We start from the raw sequence: 24862 nt of genomic DNA, 5'->3' as shown, positions 1-24862 counted from the left end.
TTGCTGTAAAACAGAATTAGTATAAACATTAACAAAATGCCCTCCATTTTTTACAGAGAATCAATTTGAAGTAGGTATATCGAATGCCTCAAGGCAATAGCTGCTTCATTAAATATGCTATCAAATTACAGAGCAAAACAATATTTCCTTGTATATTTATTTACCGTGAAAATTAGACCACAGATTTTCTACTTTTAATTCTATAATGTGAACGTTTTTGAAATTACAACGGTAATTTTTTACACGTATTCTTTTAAAGTTACATTCACTACAAAGAGTGATTGTATAGTTTATTACCATTGGAACTATCAGATTTGAAAAATTCGTACGTATATTTTCCAAGATTGAAGCACACATTGTTACATATTCAAATAACACGAAATTGATCAATTTTTTTCATCCATACTTTACAGCTACAACTTAAGTAACGGTAAATACGATTTATTTAGTTTCAAAGTAAATACGATTTGGCGAACATAAGAAAAAATGTTCAGTTTTACGACACTGAAATGTGCTGTTATAAGCGAAGTTTAATAGAACTGTTTTGATGAAAAATATGTGTTCAATTTGGAACAGGCGTTTTTTTATATTACAATTATCACTTGAGACTTAGTTTTAAGCTAGAGAACGCTATAGGATTCCGTGAGATTGCAAATTTCAAAACAATCTAGTACTCTGAATCATATGTGGAATTACTATTAAAAAAACGCTGACGGTAATCAAAAAATCTGCAAAAATAACATCGAACGCATATCTTGCTGTCAATGTCACTTAATCAAAGCCAATCAAATATATGCAATTGATGGACTACCCCCACTTTCTCCGGTAAAAAATTTGATACAGTTATCGCAACTCCGAACACATATATGTACAAGATTTTATAAAGGTAATCGGTTTAATTTGATTTAAAGGTTGAAAATATTTGTTTACAACGAGATTGTTTGTGTTAAAATAATATAGGTGGAACAATACGAATTTTTGGATGAGATACAATTATGTAACGGATTCAGCAATTCAGGATTGGATCTCCGTCTTGACAGAGTTACTATGTGCGAGAGGGTATATTAGGTATATTTAGGGCAAACATCGTTTACCACATTAATGAATATTGAAATTGTAATAAAGTATTATACAATTCAGATGATACGATAGTTTCAATACTAAATGAGGCAATAACAGAAGCCTTAACTCAACTTAAATTACTTCATATTACAATATGAATCATATAATTTATGTAATATATTACTGACGTGTATGTACAAACCACTAGTGTCTATAACTTAGAGACTAAAAATTTCTATCATTACGGTTAGTTTGTAGTTTGCAAACTCAGTTGCTAATGGAATATTATAATTTAGTTATAAATTTACATATGGGCCACAATGATGGAGAAATAGTACAAATATTATCTAACTGCAAAGTCGAATTTATTCATAGCTTTGCTTGTCTACTTGGTTCGTTGAAATAAGCTATCTGCTGAAATTGCATCTTGTAACTCTTCAAAGGTAATTTTAATTCAATACTAAATTATTCGGAATAATGAAAATTATATATGCATATTTTTGACAGATAAGTATTTGTTTGACTTATAAAATATTTAGAGTTGCAATTTGCATAACTTTTTGGCTATAATTCATATGGTATTTTCAGAATACTATCAAATTTTGAAGCACTGAGTTAGAAATTTCCCAATTCAGACTGATTGCAATTACACCGTACTTGCACTTTCACTGTGTTTGGTTCGAGATATAATTAACATGTACTTCCTTAAAGTTATCGCATATCATAGAAAAACGATGATGATGATGGTGATGATAATGCTGATGATGATGATGATGATGACGATGATGACGATGACGATAATGATAATAATAATAAAAATAATAATAACAGAACAGTTTTAATTCACAGGTCAAAATCATAAATACACCACGAAACAACTTAAAAGTTAAAGACTTATAACTTACATAACAGTGAAAAAATGTACAAATGTGTGTTCTAATATTTTCATACTACACAGTAGAATACAAAAATGGAATAAGTAGGCTCATATACTTTGTTCTGAACATGATGAATCTTAGAGAAACTATTCTTTCACTACTTTGTATGAAAACCTCTAATAATATTATGTAACACTTGATTTCTACTATATAACTTTTGGAACTATTTCATCATTTTATAGTATAACAGATTTTTTTAAATACTATAAAATACTTTCATAATCAATTGTTGATCACTACCCAGTAATATTTATATTTCATGATTATCAATTTTCAAAAAGAATATCAGAAATATTTTTACATAGTCTCTATGTACGGACGTGACCATCTACATGCATGTGTTTCTTTCTTACCAATGAACTATGAAAATTTTGCATCTTCAATTATCAGTTTAGGTACTGCTTGGACGGCAGAAATTATTGTGTCATCGTAAAATAACAAATGTAGAAAAAATATCGAAATCAAGTTTTTTATTTTACATTTCACGTGAATAACACCCATCAGTCAGTATTTTATTTTTCGAGATTTGATCACTTAGAGTTTGAAAAGTATATTTGAATCCAATTTAGTCAGTTTATAATGCGTACAACAATATATTGTATCAGGATTATCTTATTTTCTGATTTGAGTGAATCAATTTACTTACTTTCTTTTAGGTAGCATTAACCGAAAGAGGGCACACGTAATGTAGATGTTGAAAACTTTGTTTTTTCTTTAGGACGAACTTTGAAACGTAGAATATATAAAGCTCGATTTATAACTCGTAGCACTTTCGAAACGTTTGATACATAACTTTTTAACTTGATTCTTTACAGTCACGATAAAAGTTCAAAGTAAATTCCGTATAATCGCCACCATGCTGGCTGTTGCATAAATTCTGTAACAGAAACAAACGCAAATATTACAAGAAACTAATTATAGTAGAGTATTGCCGTTTATAATGTTCTTTTTTTAAATTCTACCTCTTTCGGTTTCATAGTGGATAGTCTGAATGTCAAAGTCTTCCTCAAATAGCTGGCAACATCTAAGGAGAATGTTCCACTGTCAACATTGCTCAAGGTTGGTGGATATTGTTGTTGAGTGGTATAACCGCATCCAACACTCTCATCCGTTGCTACGTTGGCTGATGGAGGGCATTGCTCTACATTTTGCTGGATTCCTCTGTGGAAATGATTTATAGGCATGGTAACGTATATTGAAATTCTTTTCAACTTTTAATTATGAAATTAGCTATCAAGAATCAATGAAGAGAAAGTTGCTTGTAAAATCATCAAAGCTTAGGCAAGATTATCATAGAAAATAATGTTAAGCTTACGTTCATAAAATCTAAAGTAATAAAATTTTATTTAGATAAGTTTAAATAACATCCTCAAAGATTATCCTAATATTTAAAAATGAATAAAGTAGTGACTTCACATACACAAATTGCAGGGTGATCTGGGTGTCTGGCATATGCTTAGACAGAGGTATGTGGCAGCTATAATTGTTCGGTGTGTTTGATGAAAATGTAGAGCAATATCTCTGATCAAGTGAAACATTGAATCCATTTCCAATAAGGTAAAGTGAGGGTCTCGGCTCAGGTGGTATTGATCCCGCAGCATTGCTTGCAAACTCACGCCAGTCTCCACCACCTGCTGCTTCACGTTTCGAACGCAAATGAAGGTACTTGTAGGTATTCTGCAACAGGAGCATTGAGTATAAGTGTCGTCATCTTTTCATTACATACATGACCATGCTTTTTTATATATATTATAAATATCAAAATATTTCACCTCTTTTAATAGTACCTGGGTGTCAGGGTCTGATGGTGTAATTCTGTTCTGAGAATTTTTTCCGCTTTTTCGTTTGTCTTCAGGAATAATACTCAACGGCTGCACCAAATGATCTGCTGAGAACAAGTTATACAATATTCAGTATTTAATTCACATGAGATATCGTTCGGACTGATGTTAAAGTTAATATTAGGTTAGTCGCATGCATATAAAACCACTCCAGTGAAAGACAGCAAGTAAATACTTCTTTTCGAAAATGCAAATAAAATTAAATCTACCTATAGGGTATTCCATGTCAATTCGACCAATGATTTGCTCTAACCATTTTTGATTTACTTCACGATTTTTCATACGATTTTATAATCTCAAAAAAAGCCTACTATATTGTAATTCAGCAGCTGCTGATTGCCTAAATTTTTAGAGTATGAATTCTCAGAGATAATTCCTATACAGTATATTAAACTTACAAAGCGACTTCTTTTGTAGTTGGAGATCAGGTGTTTTTAGTTGGGGAATTTCAGATGTGCAGCAGTAGATCTACAATTAGAGAAAGTGATTAAATAAAGTTAACAATTATACACGGTTTGTTTCTTATACAATATCAAAATTGTAATTATCCAATAATGATGCTAATTAAACAAAATTTCTTTTTATGTCGAAGACTGATGTCATTTACTTTTTCATATTTTTACCTGGCAGCGGGTGTCGAGTTCAGAGTATCGAGAAATACATTCTGCTGGCTTCCCTAATGGTCCTGGTTTTTCGGCTACTTGCGAAGCATCCTCATCAGTTGCAGAATCATGCTCATACACGCCGCTTGGAACTTGTCCCGGGCTAATTCTATCCAACCAGTTATTATCATACTCACTGTAATAGATAATTGTACAGAACAAAAATCAAGATTGGGCCTAAATGATCAAGGGTGCCAAATGCATTGTGAATAAAAATCAAAAACACTTAACGAGCTTAAAGTCGATTTAGGAATGGTAAACCACTTCCATATCAAGGTTTGGGGAACATAAATTATAGAAAAAATTATACCTTGGTTTTTCAGGTCTTGGTTGAGGCCTCGTGTGTCCCGGATACCACGTAGTCTCCTTTGTGTAAAGCTGTTGTTTTGTTAGCGGAGCTTGCGTAGAAATCATGCTGCTTTTTGTGAAGGCCTGGGCACTTGAGCCTTTTGTATAAATTCCAAGAGAAGTATGAGATGGCGGCAGAGTACTATGTAGAAGGGGATTGAACTGCGGATCGTAGCCCGGTGTACTTGGTACAGTTGGTGCACGTGATGGTCCTACAGACAACATGCCATCACTTGCTGCTGGAGACGGATTGTAATTGCGTTTCTGATATTCCAGAAAGTATAATGTGGCCATTGCTACAAGACTGTGAACAAAGAATTTAAGTCAAGATTAGTCTTCACTATTGTGTTTTATGTGACATATGCTTTTAATAAATAATAATTACCAGAAGGCCATTATGAGAATGAGTATAACAATAACGATTTGAATAAATTTGTTGCTGCAGAGAAGTTCCTCATCTCTTTCAGGTCTGCTGCACCGTCGGGGAATTGTAGATTTAGCTCCAATGGAAGGTGTGTATTTACTGCTTGAAATGCTTGAAACTGTACTAACAGAGCTTTTTAGGCTGTCTCCTCTCTTTAATTTTGCTAACCGTTTGTTAATTTTTTCTAGCTGATCTATTCTGGTTTCCAAGCTGTCCGTTACCTTTAAACAAAATCGTCCAGGCGATAACATCGGGTTGGTGTAACAAGTTTTGTAAAGTAGGTAAAACTTGAAAAATGGTAAGGATATAGCTTTTACCTTGCAAAGTTCTTTCACAGCACCGATGTTTTCCATAAATATTCTCTCTTTGTTAACTACCAAAAAATTATCTATCCTCTGTCCATTTGGCAAAACGATATCTCCTGCAGGTAAAACAGCTTCTGGCAAAATCCGCTGGACTTCTTGTGCAATGACGCCAGTATCTTCCTGAGGCTTCATTCCCAGACCAGAGTGTAATGCGAACTCGGGAGCATAACGATACCGAACTACTCGTAGTTGCTGGACATTTCTTAGTTGCTCTCTTGTATCAACCTCTTCGACATTCTGCTTCGCTCTCACGTCGCTCGGTTGTACGATATGCCCTGTTAACTGTGTATATTGTAAATCTTATTAATTCCACACTATAATTCAAACTTCGATTTAAAGACTTTATAAATTCAATCTTCAATCAGGTCCATGTTGAGGCTGGTACTCGTTATACCTTCATATTTCCATGAACCACAAGAGCTTCGTCAGGTCTGTCTGTGTTTATTCCAACTCTGCCAGCATGATAAACACTGTCAGGAGCAGCGCCTCGTTGCCATCCCCCTTCAGCACCAACTCCGCTTCCCTCAGACTCAAATTGCCCAGGGTTGCTCGCCTGCGTAAAAGCCTAGTGACTTTACAGCTGTTCCACTCAAAAATTTTACCACTATATCAACTTGGCAGTATGAAACGAGCACGTAAGAATACATTTTTCAATGTTTATAAAAAGTCAATTGAACGTTTTTAAAATTTAGAATAGCAGCACTATTTTAGGCCAGGTCTTAGGATATTACTTATGTACCATTACTTGCAAAATCGTTGTTTTGATTGCAAAATTTATAGCGCACTACTGTTATTGTCAAGCTGATTCTTGGAAAATCGGCTACTGATGGTACAATAGTCAAAAACTGTACATCTTCCCTATTGCCGATTGAACATTATTACCAAGTAGAAAAAAATTTTCAATGCTCAAAGATGAATTCATGTGAGCACCAAAAATTTTGCAAATATTATAAAAAATTTTGTGCTGTTAGAATAGTTAAAGTTATTCCACTTACCCTGACAATGATCCTTTCAGAGGCATGGGCAACAACTTGATAGCTTGCGTGATCAGCAGTATGAGCATGCAAGCCAACGACTAAGTGGAAATACCTCTGGTCTGGATTTGGTTTTCCTTTCTTTCTCATGTTATTGCTTGTTGTTTCACTAAAGTGCAGACGACCTACTGTCACCTTAGTGACACGTTCACCTCCCAATTCAACCCTAGAACCGGCTCTGTTTTAGCGTAATGTGGGAACAAAGTATAGAGAAAAAAGTAATAAAATTTTGCAACAAAATGGCCTAAATGTCAATGCTAAATTGCGTGGTTTGTATTAAGAGTACAGGTAAATCCATCCAAATGATCTTGATGGCAACATTAGAAAAAAATACTTGAATAATCATATTACATCAAGTCTTTTCCTCCTATACTCTCATTCACACTGACTGTGTCCAACTTACGAACACAAGTCATGTTTTTATATGAAAAAATAAAAACAAATATATAAATATTTTTGTTGTTATAGAGTAAGAGATATCAAATGCCATAAATACAATTCAAGCATCATTAAATATCGAATGATCGTTATTAATAATGTGCCACATTTATTGCAAAGATATCTACATCTGAATTGATTTCATTTTATACTTACACCACTGGATGAAAAGGTTTTTTGCTCCTATCGCTTTGACTCTGCTCCACTCTGATTGTTTGTGTTGGAGACTCCACTTTAACACCATAGAAGTGTAGTTGAAAACTGCTGATCTTTTTCAAACCTTCACCAGTTTTGACAAATACTGCCTCCCCTTGCAACTGTGCACGGCATGTGATCTTGAATGGATGACAATAACGTTATTGGATGAATGTTACGCAAGCGTCATACCGCTATTTATGGAAATTCATGAATTTATCTTTTCTTAATACAAAGATTGCTAATGGAAATGTTATGCACTAAGAAAATTGACAGCTTTCTAATTTTTGAATACTTTCTGTAAAACAGCATGTTAAGAAGGTAGTTAACAACTGCTCACTAACCTGGAAGTGATTCTTTTTCTGGCAAACAAAAGCGTCATCTGAATTACTGAAATTGAACCCCTTGTCCGCATCAACTCTATAATATGGTACAGGTAGTTCTTTAAGATTGTGGTCACAGAGAGCATGCCAAGTAGTTTGTTGGAACGGATGAAATCGAATGCACTGGTAACTGGCATCTACATAATTATTGTCCCCGGAAACATCATCTCCATCCATTACTGCGTTGCTACTACTGCAGCTATGCTCCACCGTTCCAAGTTCTGGTTCCTGTTTTAAATGAATCGAATGATTACCGCTGTAATGCATGTTTTGTTCGGTATTGAAGAGTCTGGAATATTGTTTATCGCTACCTGCTTAACATGGATGAGTCCGTCTTGACTAAGTTTTCTTTTCTTAGGTCCAGACTGCAGCGACGAATAGAGAGTTGTTATGCCGCCGGGACTGTGTTCATGTGGCAAGGATACCAGAGCACCTCCTAATTGCGGTTGTGTAGGAAGCGTAGGAGTGCCAGGAGCCAAGAGGGGCGTAAGGACAGGGTGTGTCAGCAGAAGTTGATCATTCGACGGAGCTAATGCTCTGGGTGAAGGTGGCAGTGGGCCAGGTGCGTAATTTGTAGCATTTCCTGGATGGTGTAACAGGATTTCTTGAAGAGCTGCCGACTTTTGATCTAGGACTGAAAATTTTTTAAACATTGTAGTAAGCGTTTGATAGGGATTTCGGGGTTTTTACCTTTTTATGGACAATTAGTCTGTATGGTTCGAGAGTTGGGTGCGTACACCTATTTTTTGTTTTGCAAGAAATTTAATAATTGTCATTACTTGTTTTGTAACGAAAAATTTTCTAACTTACGTGGAGAATGTACATGAGATTCGTGATGTCCAGGTGGTGAGTAAGGTGGTTCACTTCCACTATCTGGTGGACTTTCTGGAAGTGAGTGCCTAAGAAAAAAAAAAAAAAAAATAAGAAATAAGTAGCTATCGGACAATTCTGAACAGATTTTGGTGAATCAATTATATTATAAATGCAAATAAGCATGGGTGGGGTGAGTAAAAAAAAAGTCAAGACCACATCTGTTATATTTGGGCATTGGAAAACTGTTCCAGTTCTGCAAAGTTGAATTTTATTCGAAGCATTAAATCATTTAATAGTGAAAATCGATTGTTTTGAAAGTCTAGAAATATTAATAATCAAACCCTGTACTTACGGATGGACGTAGGTTTGTGGATCTTTGTAAGAATTCGACGAAGTTACGTTGTTTGTGACGGTTTTTGCTACCGAAACAGGGTTTTGGGTAATCGGCGAGGGCAATCTGGATGGTTGCTGCTGCGTCGCCGTCGCTTCCTGCACCCTGGAGCTCGTATTTGGTGCAACACCCCCCTCATTGTGGGCGAGGGTGTGTGCAAAATATCTGAATAAAAATATCACAACATTTTTGTCAATGGATAAGTTTAACGAAATATGCAGTCAATATTACCTCGAGAATGTCGCGATAAGAAATGAACTGTTATTTTCAAACTTTTCGATGGAGAAAAACCCGTATTTAAATTGACTATATGTTTCAGTCAAGACTTCCACGTGGAATTAAATCCACAATAATAGGCATTCGAAAACAATTTTTTTCCTCGCGTGGATATCGCCGAGTAGCATTTTTTGTCACCCTTTACACAAAACGACGTACAATCCTAATTCATGATGAAAATTTATTAGAGAAAAAGAAAAAAACAGGTTTATTTCTACACAGTTATATGCTTCAAAGGAGAAAAGTGAACAAATCTCAGAGAGTGTTTCAGAACACATAAGACGTAGGGATTTAAGTTTGCTTGACAATCCGCCAAGCATGAGTCTCTGTACCGAGACTTGCTGTGATTTCATCAATTTCATCCAGACTAAGTGTCATTACGTGGTTAGTCGTGTCGCCCTCATGACTCTGACCAGCGTGTATTGAAATCTACACACACACACAGCCTCACGCGCGTGCATTCTGACATCATTTGCCTACCGATTCCAGTTTAATCTGGATGAAAATCTTTTGTACCGAGACGATATTATATATCGAGTCCCGCATCTTCCATCCGCACATCCTGCTGCACTTTTTATTTCTATCCATCCGTATAATCCAGATTCATGACGAGCATATGCTACGACGACCTACAGTGATCGGTATCGCAGAGGACATCCTGACACTTTCGACTTTCTAATCTCTGGAGGCTCTGGAGTGAATTCCCAGGACGCGACACAGTCTTGGATGTACGTCGCGCAAGACGGTGCAGAGCAGGCACTTCCAAACCCGTACTTGTGTAAATTACACTCATCCCGGACATTTTCGAATTTTTCACATCGCATTCGGGCCACATTTTCTACAACGGAAGCTTGTTTATTCACCGCGGTTGTTCGGAGACGGCCGGGAGTAACGAGACCGGAAGTAGGAGGGCCGCATGGGTATTCGGGGGTGTTCAGCTTCAGAGTGCTGCGGAGGCTCGAAATCGTGGCGTACGATTAGGTAGGCACACGGCGTTAGAAACGAGTCAAATGACGAGATTATTTAATAATTATTTGTTCCAATCGATCCCTGCACAGCTGTACAGATGCAGTACTCTTCCAGTTACAGGCAGGAAATTTGTTCGTCGAACCGTGACGCAAAGCTACTGAACACGTTATCCAAATTTGTTAATCATCATAATTGCCCGAACTCGGTTCAGGGGTGTCCTGCCTCAACGCGTGTCCACGTAAACGTTTCACGCATGAATAACTCGCCGTTCGATTATGTCAATGGCTGTGCGATGAAAAAAAAAAAAAAAGACAAAGAAGAAAATAAAAAAGGCCTTTTAGTCGATGGACACAATGTTCCGTATATACGTATAATTTCGCGTATAGATACGTGAATAGAGCAATCGCTATTCATCATCGAGGAACCGTTAATGAGGTATCGGAACATCGTTGCTATATACTTAATAAAGGAGTCAACGGCAATATGGAGTGCGAACAACGTGACTGAATTCCGAGTTTTCTCACGCAGTAACACATCTATCGGAAGCCGCCACTGCCGATCTTGACAAACTGGTTTTGAGATGCATTAGCATATAAAATGCTACTGCAGAAATGAGCCACCATTTGCCTCAACTTCATTATAACGCGGTTGGACATATTTTGTACCCGGCACGCTCCCGAGCTGTTGCTCTAATTTTATTATACCTAACTCCGGTTGCCTTTTGACCACAACAATAATTGACTACTTGGAGATCCAATAAATCCATTTCGTACAATAAACATGCCACCGCGCGACTGATTGTGAGGAGGCTTGACCTAGAATGCTTTGAAACGTCCGCAGACGCACGGGATCAATCGTGTAATGCCAATTTGCTACGAGCTACAGAACTCGCTGTCGTCGCGTGAACAGAATAAATATTCGAAACTCGTGAATGTTTATGTATACAAAAGAGGAGAAAAAAAAACCGTCCGCGGTCAATCGGCGATTATATTTATATACATTATTCAGGCATTTTATCAATCTACAATTGGTTGCATTTATATTATCAGATATGTATTCAATGGGTAGTGCAGGATAGAATGAACTTTTGCAATTTAAAAACATTTTGTTTAAACATCCGTGATCTATGGATAGTTGGGTGTAGGACGATACCGAGTTAGTATCTTAACAAATGGTCTTTGGCAGTAACGCCGGAGGGACTTTGCAGGTATATCACATTCTCACGGTATACTTGATATAACAAGATTTAATCAAAGGTCAACGGCTGGTTGCTAATAATTCTTCATCCATACTTCGGTGAAACCCGAAGAAATTAATGATTTTTACACGCGGTTTGATTGACTGTGGGTTTGGACGAAAAAAACACCTTTTTTGATAATCCCTTTGAACACGAGTCTTCCGAAGATGGCAGAATTTGGTTATACTTGGCCTGCAATGGTCCGGGAATTCTCGTGACTTTCGACGGATTGTTATTGTTACCGGCAATCTTTATGGATATACATGTAATACATGACATGTAAGCGTGGTTCGAATTATAAGTTTAACTGAATTGTACTCACGAGGCAGGCTGCTCGCTGTCGCTATTGATAAAATCCTCTAACTGTGAAAAGTCCAGAGCTTCGTTGTCAATCCCTCCGACAAAATCGCCCCTTCCTGTAAGCAAGGAAAAAATTTACAAGTTAATCGAATGATCTGTGGTAAAAACTTTTAAATAACGCGCGCAAATTAAAATAGTAGCTTAAAGTTTCAATTTCAAAACCGATCCCAATTTCCACAACAGTTTCTCTCCATAGTGCAAACCTACTTCAATTCATACTTTCAACGATCAAGGACGGGCCATACTTACAAAATCGTGCGCAGACTTTGAAAAAAAGTACTTCTTTGACCATAATCGAAAGTCGTATACATGTCATACGAAGGTATCTACACCTGTTAATTACTTGATTACACGTTACACAAAAACGGTCGTTTACCTTCGATAAAAATACACATTCTACAGTACGTTTTTTTTTTTTTTTTTAATCAAAATGTACATTATCAATCACGAAGAAATTTGCAAAAAAAAGACTGCAAATTAGCCGAAGATATCGAGTGCCCTTCGTCGAAATTTAGAAACGTCACAGAATTTCTAAAAAATACTGACGAATGAATGTACGATATTAGGTAAAGTCCGTGGTTTAAATTCCGTGAAGTTTCCCGCATCGAACGAGAAAAAAAAACAAACAAAAAAACACTTGCACTTTCTAACGATCGTGAGTACACGTATCTTATTGATCCGAAGAATGATCAGCCTCGACATAAAGTACACGGATACAACCTTTCACAGTTATTCGCATCGACTAGAGAAGCGGACGAATCTATTATTCGGTGACCTACGAATACACGTCGAGGCCATTTCCTTGGGACTAATTGGCGTCAACTAATTCGGTGTATATTATACTTAGTACAACAGTATTTTATTGCCTCGGCAATGAGTGTGAGTGCCGTAAGTAAACAACAATCAGCACCGCGCCGTTGACTATATACCTATGTACAGTATGAAATTATTCCCTGCATGAGATAATAGACAAAAGCTGCGACTACGAACATTAATTAATGCGAGAAGACTCGACGAGGCTCCGGAAAAACATGCAGATATAAATGTAACAAATTGCAGATGCCACGTAGAATGTATACACACCTACCCACGTGCAACAATGCAGTAATCATCCATCATATCTGCACATTCGTTACAAACGCGTGGCGTTACACAAATATCTAGACAGTTATAACAATAAGAACAACAACAATAATAATAATCACAATTTTTCTATCGCCTTGTCTGCAGCTGCAGTGCGTGCCAGCTTATAAATTTTAAAACGGACCTGGTACGACGTAGACTCATAAAGCATAGGCGTGACAAACATTGGGCAACAAAAAATATGGAAAAAAATCCACATTCTCGGCGCCAGATTCAAAAGTTACATTATACATGCGTCGACGCGGATCGTGACAGCAGGTTTGGAATGCGAGAGCCTCGAGTTGGCTTCGAAAGATAAGGTGGCGTTGGACGGAAGCAGCGATTGGCTGAAGGAGATCGTGTTTGCACGCTGCCTCGTGACCAAATTGAACTTACAAAGGCACTGAACCTCCCTATTCGATCAAATAAACATTCCTTTTTCAACAGAGATCGACTTTTCGCTCATTATTTACGTTATCAATCCAATGAAAGACGCGTTTCTATATTCAACAGATCGATTACCTACACTTTTTTTGCTGAATCGCGAAACGAACGTTCAGAGGATTGGAAACGTTAGGATTGGAACACTTATTGCAAACATAAGCTACGATTCCTTGAGCGAGGGGGCACAATGAGAATAGTAATGAAAATATTGTCAGATAGTTCGTCCCGAGTTGTTATTCGACGTAGCCGCAGGCGATGTACCTACTCTCAAACTCGGCGAGTCTCTTAAACGCTTAAGCGACTGACTCAAGTGTCATAACTTGTCATTTCCGCCCCGAGGTTCGTCCGTTCATGCAGACAATACATATATAATATAAACCCAGACGAACGTTATAAGGAGGATAAATAATTACGAAGAAGCAGTGCGGCGCAGTCTTAGAAACGGCCTGTAGGAAAAACTTGGAGAAGGATTTACACGCCTGATGGTGAAAATCTTTTGTTTCTCTACATTTTCGATTTTTATCAGTTAGAGGCGAATCTCAGTGCAATTTATCTTCAGTGTTTCTGATTTTCACATATTTATTATAATCGATCAGCTGGTCTATCAGGTGTCTTGATATGGAAGAAAAAAAGGAATCAAAATAACTCAAACAAGGTTCATATGGTAATAGAAACTTGTTTAATTATTCAACAATAATACGACTACACAAAAGACAGATTTGACATAGTTGGGAAAAAGGGTTTTTGCTTCTTTCTTATCTATCGCTATTCTATAAAGCGCAGCTTCTTCTCGATTCCCCGAAGAAATCGAATGTACATCAGTCAGCAGACAGACATCGTACATCATTCTGTAGCGATCGATTAAGAAAGTGACTCCAACGTTTATTCGTCTGATTACACGATTTATAAACCCATTATAATGTAATCCGTGACGTGTTTCAAACGAATGAAAAACCCGCATGCGCCTTTCAGTGAATCACGTTTATACATAACAGGCGTTGGTATATCTATATCTAAAGTGGAAGTCCGGATAATTTAGCCAGGGACTTTAACAAGTTCGCCAAGTGTGAAGGCTACACGGCAAATGCGAACGGCGAAGAAAAGAAAAAGAAATCGGTCGTGTCTTTCTACGAAGACGTGATAGCAGTATAGATTTACACTATATAGCTATAATTTGTGACGTCATATTGCACACGTACGTATATACTATTTCATACGTTTACCAACCAAGGGTTACGTAACGATGTTTGAACATTTTTTTAAGTTCATTCGAATCTACAGACGCCGGACCGAGATGTCGGAAAAACACGGAAAATGGTTAAAAATCGAGTGCATGGAGATTGACGTGAAAAAATGGATAAAACTAGAGAGGCAAAGCGTCGATGATCCGGGTGCACGATATATACTCGTCGTTTAATTCGAACGAGGAGGCCTGCACACACATACGTGAGTGAAATTTAAATCAGTTTTCAAATTCCAGAAATTCATATCGCAGGTATCGCAGGTATATATATATATATATATTGCATACCAGCGTGGAATATGCACGAGACTCGCGACGGAAATAAATTATCTTTACTGCCTACTTTACTTCGACTTTCGGTTCCCAGGCTCGTGCACGTCTACATACATACATAGATAGATAGATATAGGTATGCGTGCTTATGCCGCGTTTAATTTTCATGCTTCAATAATCGCCATTTCATTACATGCTTACCTACCCCTACCAACCTGCCTGCCTATATGTCTATACGCCTATGCTTATCGGCATGAAATCACCATCTCTATAAATAGAAGGGATCGCACATATGCCATGCCGTGCGTGGAGGAGAAGAAAGGAAATGCGAAACCGCAATCGTACCAATAGCGTCGTTTTTCAATCGAGCTCTCATCACGTTCGTTATGGAATAATTGTCGAAAATAAATTTCTCGTTGAACGGGCAAAAGTGAAGGTAACACGTACGTTACACGTCGTGTCTTTGAATTGCCGCACGTGAATGGAATTTTCATTTTTTATTTATTATTTATTTTTATTTTTTGCTATGCTTGATAGAAAAAGAAAGAAAAAAGAATTAATTACAGCAAAACGGGTATCGCAACAAGAATGGTGTATACATCGTAAAAAAAAAGTTACGAGAGAATGTGATATGCAGAACAACTGTTTATTAGTGTGATTACAGTTGTCAATGACATATTTTTTCTGCTAATCATTGCAACATTAGATATCTTCGTTCGTTTATTTTACTAAACTTTTTGCGGCTGAACAAGTCGACTATTTAATGTCAATTTATCGTAATTCTACAAACGTCAAATTATCGTACCTAATGTAAAGAAAATACAGTAACGAGTGACCATAATCAAGAGAAATTAAAACGTAGGATAGATATTTATAGATTTCGGTTATGGATACAAAACTCATTATCATTTTTTACCCAGAATTATGTTTTTGTTTATGATTAAAGGGAGAAGAAAAAAAAAAGAATGAACAAACATGAAAATTATATAGTCAAGGATTGTGTGTAGCATTGGAAAATAATACAATTTTCTCGGCTATGCACCAACCGTTTGAAATTTTACTTCAAATGATTCGATCGATAGTTACATAAGCCCGACGAATCGTTCGACGATATTTGAATAATTCGTACATACAATAAATATACGTGCTTATAAAACCGACGCAAATCATGCACGACGATATTTTTTGACGGGCACTCTATTTTGTTCTTATTTTTTACCGCAAAACGTCGCAGTTTATACTGGACTTGGTACTTAATAAATATTTATAAGAATAACGATTACAAGATTCGTTACGGTTCACCATCCGTAAAATACTTTGTGCGTTATACCCGGTGTAAAACTATGTGTCCAGACGTTTCGAATTATCAAATATACACCAAAAGTTTTCACGTATAATGGCCGAATAATTTACGACTAGAATCAAGGACCAGGCATTCGAAGTGTGATGTAGCTGATATTTATACAATTAAGATAAAACTCGTCGACTCATCCGAGCCTTCGAATTTCCAAAATGAACTCTTTCGACGACGCGTGGATTCGTGACTGTCAACAATCGACAATGGAATTCGAATATTCCAGGTTCATCGCAAAGGACTGGCGAAGACTATAAATAATCAGGACCCCAAAACCCAATCCCAGGTTCCACAAGCGATTGGCTCTCCTCCAAATGCCTCGATTGGCTGGGACTTGGACATCCCGAATCAGGGCTTGACCAACGTGAGGACGAGGGTTAAACCGCCCTCTAAACCGGGGGTGCGAAGTAGGAAAAACACCCGGGGGTGCTTCGGAGGCTTTGACGTCAGCGTCGTGACAAATCTGAAGGGCAATCGGGGTGTTGCCAGGCTGCGGGGGTGGCCTATCGACCAAACACCGCCCCTGGTCGAAGCTCTATTCTTCGAGGGGCACGACGATGTTCCTCGAGTCTGATTGTGAGTGAGCTTATAGGCTCTTATACACAGGCACGCCAGAAACCAGAACGGTGTAACAAAGAAAGGCACAAGAGTGTGGCGACACAATGATACGGTTTTATGGAAGAAATTGGATGGATTTTAGAGGGGTTGTACTACATGGGGGTAGGTAGGTATATATCTATGCGTGGTGTAGGTAGATTTATACCCTGGCATTTCCTTCGTGCATGCATGATATCTCGTCGTCCTCGTGCTGCTGTTGTTGCTGCTGTTGTTGCTGTTGCTGTTGCTGTTGCTGCAGATACCTACATGTGAACCTCTTTATGTTTTGTTGGAGTTTGATTATCCGTTATGTTCGTGAGCGGTAGAAATATGCTTGCATGGATCCCACATCGCGTCGCATCGCATGTGGATATTGTAATGGGTACGTATTTCGGGGTGATTTATGACACGTAGGACGAGAAATCGTCGCACGAATTATAATAATATATGTATACTGCACCGTAAATTTTCATTCCTTCGAAAAAACCTCGGGTGGATTCGACTTTTTTTATATGACTACGTTATAAGTAAATTTTTCGCTAATTATTGCGTACGTCAAATTATTGCGTCGACGAAGCGAAAAGTAAATACCTTAATTAAATATATAACGCGATACTAATTTACCCATTTTTCACGTAAGAGGGAAAACGTAACTTGAACGACGAAACGTGTCATCTGTTAATTGTCAATCCCATCGTCACCCAGAGACTTTAACTTTAGATGTATATGACGCGACGGTGCGAATCTACGTTCAAAGTACAAGATTTAAGAACGGAGGAATCGATACTTGTATAAGCAATTGTTTATTGCTGAATCAGTAATTTTGCAGTTTTCTGTAATATCCTCTTTGAGAAAGTTGTTTCAATAAAATTTTATTTCATTCTTTTATAACTGTGAGTTATTTAAACCATTAACACTATATATTAGTTAGCTTCAATTGTGACTATCGATGTATTGCAGTGTTGATTCCAACGAATGATTTATTGTAATTGTATATATCTATGCAGGTCAGGAAATAAAATTTTATCGTAATTTATACCGTATGAAACGATTTCTCAAGCTTGTGCGCTCTAAATGCGCAAAATTGAGATTCTTATTGTACCTACGTGTGCGCGTGTAATTCTCGTGTTTAACATTTCTCAAATCTATATTATACATATTAAAAATATTCAATTCAACAACTTTCGTCCAGTCGTTCGCGTTCATTCTCATTCCATTCAAGATTCGTACACACGTCGGTCGAGAAAAAATAATATCGCCAATTTGCAAGTTTAACGGTAAACGCCTGCAGCCTTGATCGTGCGTATAAATTTACACAAGTTAAAATCCATCGGACAAAAAACTAATAATTTTTCGCGTACAATCGCATGTATAAGTTAAAACTTCTTTCCATTCATAAATTCGAGTATATCCGGTGCATAATTTACTATACCTATATCGGACAAAACCTGCTAATCGACGGATTCGTTTATGGATATAATTTTCAAAAATCAAACAGATAAAACTGTCAAGTGTCATAGAAAAGACAGTTGCTTTCACTCTCTCGTTAGCAAGATCTCAATTCTCACGGCCTAGTTGCTTATGGCGTATGCATGGCCGATGCATGCCATAACCAAGAAACTATCTTCGATATCAATACACCTATAAATCGATTTAAAATGTAATCGCAGAATTTTTATGACCAGTGTGTAATTCGCGTGAATTGTGTGCGTAATACAATAATGTATACATCTTTCATTATATGTATATATATATATATATATATATGTTATAAAATTATTTATAAATATAATAATATATACACAGAACACCTCCATAGTAGATAAAAACGTGAAAAAGTCTGCAGAGGCCGGACAGAGACAAGAAGCCGGAATAAAAGATATTCTATATATACGTATAATCGTGTGGTTGTGAATTGGAGGAAAAAAGCAAACTCTCGCTATACTTTCTCTAAACATAGTCAACGTACGAATAGATCACAAGTTGCTGCTGCAGCCGCGGAGGCGATAAGTAACTGTGAACAAACAAATAATGATCGATCGGCTGTTTACTTTCATTATTCTTTGACGGCATGTCTGTGCTGCTGCAGATATAAGAGAGAGGTCTAAACGAACCTGTGTAGTTAAGCACGTTTCTTCAATTGCACCGTCGTCGATTGCAGCTTATACAATGAAACTATGAATCCAGCCGCCGATTCACTGAAATTTCTTATACCAAAAAATTGTTTTTCATCATCAAATTATTCGATTAGATCAACAGATAAGCATTAGGAACGTTAAGACGCCATTGATTTGAGCGGTGTATTATTATCATTATTATTATTTTTTTTTTGTAATGAAAATCACTGCGTGTACGATGTTTTTTTGAATCTCCGGCTCGCTATCGGCGACCAGCTTTAGCATCATGCTCGTACCTAGACCCTGGAGATTTCAATGCTCGCAGGTCCGGCAACGAGGCGTCACCGACATCAAGTGGAAACTTTCGACCGATAAACCGACGTCGTCAGCGAGGTTTTTCTATCTCTTCGCGAGTTGTGTTACAGGCGATTGGAAAAGTGGGTGAGGTTTCGGACTTTAACCGTATCTCGAGAACCGATTGGATGTACGATTACAATTGAGGTTTTTTTTGTTTAAATTTTTGTAGATCAAGTATCGTTTAAATGTATATATATAATTTTTTATCTGTCAAGTGATTCTGATAAAAAAGAATAAATAAATATTTAAACGAAACACGAAATAGAAACTTTTGAATAAAACCAACCCCTGTCGAAGTGATTAATAATTATAACCATCGAGATATAAATTCCCAAATTGTAATCACTTTTTCATCCGTGGTCTACTGGTATATAGACTACCTCAATTAGCCATTTAATTATGCTCAAAGTTTGGGGTATACTCGTTGAAGTGGTGAACGATAGCCGATGATCTGAGTTGTTGTCATCATCTTCTCGTTAAAAAATATTTGAAAAATCTTGGAAATGCGGAGGATTTTTAACCCCAGTGCAGCCTATCAACGTCAACGTCGACGTCGACGTCGAAACTGCAATCCGCATTAATTCACGGTGACCGTGTACCTACACATACCAAGTTGGAATTGAAAAACGTAGTTCCGGAAGCCGGGCAGCTGGCCTCGGGGTATCATGTACCTACTGACAACCGGAAGTACGACATTTAAGCGAGGGAAGTTAATCGACTGGTTCGACTAAAACCTCCCCGAAGCCGCGGCAGCTGCCCCCGGGGGTTCGCAGTCTGCGGGGTGCTCGAACGATCAGCTATTATGAAAAAACGTGGGGAGAGGGGGGGAGGAGGGGGAGCAGACTCTAATTCAACGATTATCCTTATTTAGAGGGTTCAAGGGATGTGAGCTGCAGGTTGCAGGGGGCGTCAGGTGCCAATTGTCGCCGTCAGAAACACGCCGAGCTGCCATCTTTCCTTCGGAATTATTATACGTATTATTATATAATAATAACAACGTGACGCCAATCGTAATTAATCGCCATGATTATTGCGACAGTTGGCAGGAATGTTTGGAGGAAAAAATCCGCAGGACCAGGCGTGGAAATACCAGATTATAACGGGCATCCGGTTCACCTTGCGAATTCTGATGCGAATTTTATTGCAAACACCTTAAGTTAACCTTGAAAAAAGGAAACTCTTAAAGTTTCAATGCTCACTCTCACCATTAAGGGTATTAGACGCCATCTTGGCTGTTAAAAAAAAAAAAATTTAGCGTAGAAATTAGTCAATAAAAAATTGAAAGAAAAAAAAAAGATGAAAATAAAAAATATTTACCAGCACCCCTTGATAGTGAGATGAAGCATTGAAACTTTGAGGATTTTCTTTTTTCAAGGGTAGATATTTTTTTTAACGGCCGTGAACCTACATGTTATATATACATACGGTGAATGACGGCATATATACAAACGGTTTTAATATTTCTTTAAAAAGAAAATGTAAAACGCAGATCCCGCGCTTTTCTTGCACACAGTGGATACTTGATACTTGGTTTATACAACAATTCGATTTATCGAACGGATAAAGAAAATGTGTAAGTCTTGACCACCGTTGCATTCCTGTCGCTGCTGCTGCGGTACAAAGAATCCTGCTTTTTCTTTCGTTTTATCTTCTTTCCTGGTTTCGAACAAGAGAATAACTCGTGGAACGCGACTCGATTTCAAAGTGGGTTATAAGCGTGCAGTGTATACCTATATGTGTGTGTAAAGTTCGATTCGTTCCTCGGATCGTGAGGAAATAAATAAATAAATAAATAAATAAATAAATAAACGAATAAATAAATCAAGAAAAAACGGAGAGAAGGAAAAAATTTTACAAAAGACGCTCGACTGCCGCGGAGAAGAACGTTTGGATCTGGGTCAGAAGATATTCGACATAGTCTTCAACTGCCAGAGGAACGCGCTAGTTCTTGAATTCCTGATCGTGGGTTCTACTTTATTGTATAGTGTTAAATATTATCCTAAATTCTGTGAAACTTTTATCCTCTTTTAAAACGCAATTCTACGTCTACATCCATCAGATCACAAACGTGCAGTCAATGAATCACCGCCAACGGGAAAACTCATCTGCTATACAAAAATTATCCACGATTCGCAGCGATATTCTGTGAAACCACAAAGGAAATGCAAGCAACCTGATACAGTGTCTCTGTTTTGCTTATATATATGTATATACATACACTCATCCACGCAATTCTTTTTGGCAGCGAAACGAAATGCGCAATAATTTCGCACGCAAGCTCCGCTGAATTGCATGAGTTCAATATAGTCAAAATTAGATTTTGTCCTGTGTGTATATGTGTATATATAATTATATATATATATATATATATATGATATTATGAGCACAGGGTAAAATAACATCGCGAGCTTCAACCCTGCGGGATATTGTGAGGATTATAATTGGAATGCAAACATTGAAAGACGCGGGTATAAGCAGCTATATATATATATATATAAAAATCATCACGTATCACGAAGGATCCGAAAAACATTAAAATTAATGTGAAAAATCATCGTTTCCATTCTCACCTTCGAATGTGATCAATTATATGTGTATATACGGCATGTCCATGTAAATTTACGAGGTCGAACTTAGTACGTAAGGTCGGAGTGACAATTTCACAACGTTAGAAATATAATCAAGTTTCGTTTTACTATATATATATATATGTAACCGGTTAATTGAGTGTCAAACCGGATTTGCGTAAAACGACGATTTTTCCCTGAAACGATGCCTCGTCGCGTCGAGAAATTTCGAATTACTTGAATCTGGTGAGAATTTGTATTCCACTGAAAAGTATAAGAAACAATCCACACAAAATCTGCATGATTATTATACACTGCAGGCGATGATCCCGCGAAAAATATGCAAGAAACGAGCGAATTGCAAGAACTGGAACGCACGAACCGCGGTGTGTTTGGCAGATAATATTGCTAAAAATAAATATTGTACGCATGTACGCGTATTCACCTATACACATGCATATATACCACGGAATTTCTCTCAGCGGGACTTGGTCGTGCGGAACGAATCGCGAGTTACAGCTCAACTTGTAAGCGTATTTCACCGAGATGCGCTAAACGGTTTGGCAACGCATCGCAAACGGGTCGCAGCTCATATCAGCACGCGATTTAGAATATAGGTGGATACCTAATACACCTCAAACCCCTGCGGAATTCTTGAATCTGCGCGGATGATGATTCAGGCGTGTTGTGCAAAAATTTATCGGGACGTGCTAGGCCGGCTAGCTTTGCTATTTTATCGCGTAATTTTCATTTTATTTTTACATTCGTTGTTTTTATGTTTTTATTTTTCCCTTCCCCCTTCGTCCTCTCGCTTAAGGTACGAAAGCCAGTTTATAGTAAAACAGGAAACACCCCGTCGGATTAATAATGGGAACTGAATTTCGTGTCACACCTGCGGCCACGTGGTCATATATTATATATATACTTGTGTGACTTTGTGTTCAAGTGTGTACATATTCGACTTTCAAAAATTAGCATCGTTTATACCGCAATTAGAGGATCGAATTTATTTTACCACCCATCCGGATTTACCGACGGTGTTTAATTTTATCGTGCAATACCTGTTCACTAAAAATGTTAAAAATAACCGCCGCATTAACTGAGGACAAAATAATTTGCAAGTTCATTTCGAAGCGGATTTGAGGGCCGCAGGCTAACTGAAAGAGGATCTAAATCGATTTTTTGGCGATTAGATGGTCCGAGTTTCTTTTTTTTTGTTCCCTTTCTTTTTCTTTTTATAAACGGCACACTTCAATACGATCCATACGATTAATCACCGCCTTTACTTGACCGTTAAAGACTCAACGAAATATTCAGATCGAGCGTGTTTGTCCAACTGAAAGTGTGTAAAAAGCAGAAGCACTTGATACAAATACCCGTCAAACAGCAAACTTTCATTTGTACAGCACGAGCTGCTGTGCAACGACAAACACGGCGCGACGACAAGATGATCCCAATGATCCAAAACGTACACATATAAACGGATAGGCCTCGATCATTTTCGTCGCGTCCATAAAAAAACAAAAAAAAAAAAATGTGTTTGTTTCCCAGGGTGCTTCTCGAGGTCTGGAATAAATCTTCAAAGACTCTGGATGAAGGATAAAGTTCAAATATCAATCCGCTCGTTCCTTCGTGTCCGTTTATTTTACTTCGAATCTTGAGTGACTTAAGTCTGGGGAAAAGCTTGGCGCTTATTTTGAATTTCCCGCCAACTACGCTGCTCACCTGCAACTTGGGTCAAAAGGCGTCGAGTCGCCGAGTGTGGAATAACGCCTGAGTCCTCGTGTTCAACGGGATGACCTGGAGTGCTTTGAGAAGAATCGGGATGGTGCTGAATCGCCCAGGGAAACTCCATCGCGAATACGATTTTAGCCGGTAAATCGACGAGCGGCGTTTAGCACTTCGCACGAACAAGTGTCTCGCGTCAAGCACTGTTACACTTCACAAAGTCCGCTACATGCTGCAGATTCGCTAGCGTTTTAGGCCAAGAAATCAATCCAGCAGTAGGTAAGCGTCCGCCGGCGCAACATCCGGTCCAGGGTTCATCTCAGACCATAAATAATCGCCAAACGAAAGACGAATAGGCGAAAAGCACTTCGCAAGGTTCACCAAAAAAGTTTCCACTACGTGTTACCGGTTCCACAAAAAGTCAACGTCGTCGCACTTCACTTATTCGATCTACTCTGTACACATCGTGAAACGTTACATCTTTCTTGGTGTATTTTTAATATTTTTTCCTTACGCGTTCCAACGATCTTCAACAATCGATAAAAGTATGACTTTGAACGAAGCAACGGTACCGTAAAAGTTGGACTCGAATGTCTGGACAACAGCGACGATAACTCGCGTCAAACCTTAGGATAGAAAAGTTCCGCTAGTTTCGAGTTGTAGGTGATATCGACTGCCAGCTCTCAGGAGGGTTGAGGTGGTGGGAGAAGTCAGCCTGGCCGCGGTTCCTTCGCGCAATTACAACCTCTGTAACACAGTGTTTGTAGCAACCAACGGGACCGACTCACTTCGGCGTACCACCTACGTAGAAACTGGTGGGAGTCGAGCCGACGAGGGCGGCGCTAACCTCGCTCGTCAAACATGGGGTTGCCAAATTCACCCCAGGGATCATTCCGGAGAGGACGGGGCTGGTCCCCACCCCTCACGACTTCGAGGTCTCGGGTAGTTCCATTTTTTTTTTTTTTTTTTTTTTTTTTTTTTTTTTTTTTTTTTACCAAATTTCTGTTACATGGGTTAAAACTACGCGTAGTTGAACGTTTTTTGTAATTTCTCTTGCGATCATCCTTCGACATGCTTCGAGGTTACGCGTCTCGCAGCGTTGTAGAATTTGCGAAAGCTAGGAGGGGGGATTTTTTTTTTATTGTTAAATAGCTAAACTTGGGCTGTTTCAAGTGTTCGGCGAGACATTGGCTTCGCCCGAGATGCGAATGAGCTCGGATGTATTGTTTTCTTTTTTAAACTTTTTATACCTGCGGCAGGTTTATACATCTTGTACGCATTATGTGTACTCATGATGTACGAAGTGCGGCGGTGTGACGTGTAG

At 38.0% G+C, this 24862-nt stretch overlaps 1 protein-coding gene across 8 annotated transcripts in view; it reads right to left on the bottom strand.

The window, feature by feature from the left end:
• Positions 1-555: 555 nt before the first annotated feature.
• Positions 556-24862, bottom strand: part of LOC124408553 (myelin regulatory factor-like protein) — a 46742-nt gene continuing 22435 nt past the window's right edge. Inside the window, exons 1-18 of one of the 8 annotated variants that reach the window (XM_046885556.1) lie at positions 23536-23852; positions 11699-11792; positions 8856-9059; positions 8501-8589; positions 8002-8324; positions 7652-7918; positions 7269-7447; positions 6636-6852; positions 6035-6205; positions 5593-5922; positions 5237-5496; positions 4814-5155; positions 4465-4639; positions 4240-4309; positions 3788-3888; positions 3421-3677; positions 2963-3161; positions 556-2877 (exon numbers count right to left, since the gene is read on the bottom strand). In XM_046885556.1, the coding sequence (XP_046741512.1) occupies positions 2797-2877; positions 2963-3161; positions 3421-3677; positions 3788-3888; positions 4240-4309; positions 4465-4639; positions 4814-5155; positions 5237-5496; positions 5593-5922; positions 6035-6205; positions 6636-6852; positions 7269-7447; positions 7652-7918; positions 8002-8324; positions 8501-8589; positions 8856-9059; positions 11699-11792; positions 23536-23665 (3489 nt within the window). In that variant the 5' untranslated portion in view covers positions 23666-23852 and the 3' untranslated portion in view covers positions 556-2796. Of the gene's footprint in view, positions 2878-2962; positions 3162-3420; positions 3678-3772; positions 3889-4239; positions 4310-4464; positions 4640-4813; positions 5156-5236; positions 5497-5592; positions 5923-6034; positions 6206-6635; positions 6853-7268; positions 7448-7651; positions 7919-8001; positions 8325-8500; positions 8590-8855; positions 9060-11698; positions 11793-23535; positions 23853-24862 lie in introns of those variants that run through there. The other 7 variants (XM_046885557.1, XM_046885551.1, XM_046885552.1 and 4 more) reach the window with 7 other exon arrangements.

Source organism: Diprion similis, chromosome 8, assembly GCF_021155765.1.
Source record: "Diprion similis isolate iyDipSimi1 chromosome 8, iyDipSimi1.1, whole genome shotgun sequence".
NCBI lineage: Eukaryota > Metazoa > Arthropoda > Insecta > Hymenoptera > Diprionidae > Diprion > Diprion similis.
The sequence above is the reverse complement of the archived record's forward strand: the minus strand, read 5'-3'. Positions and strand labels throughout refer to the sequence as shown.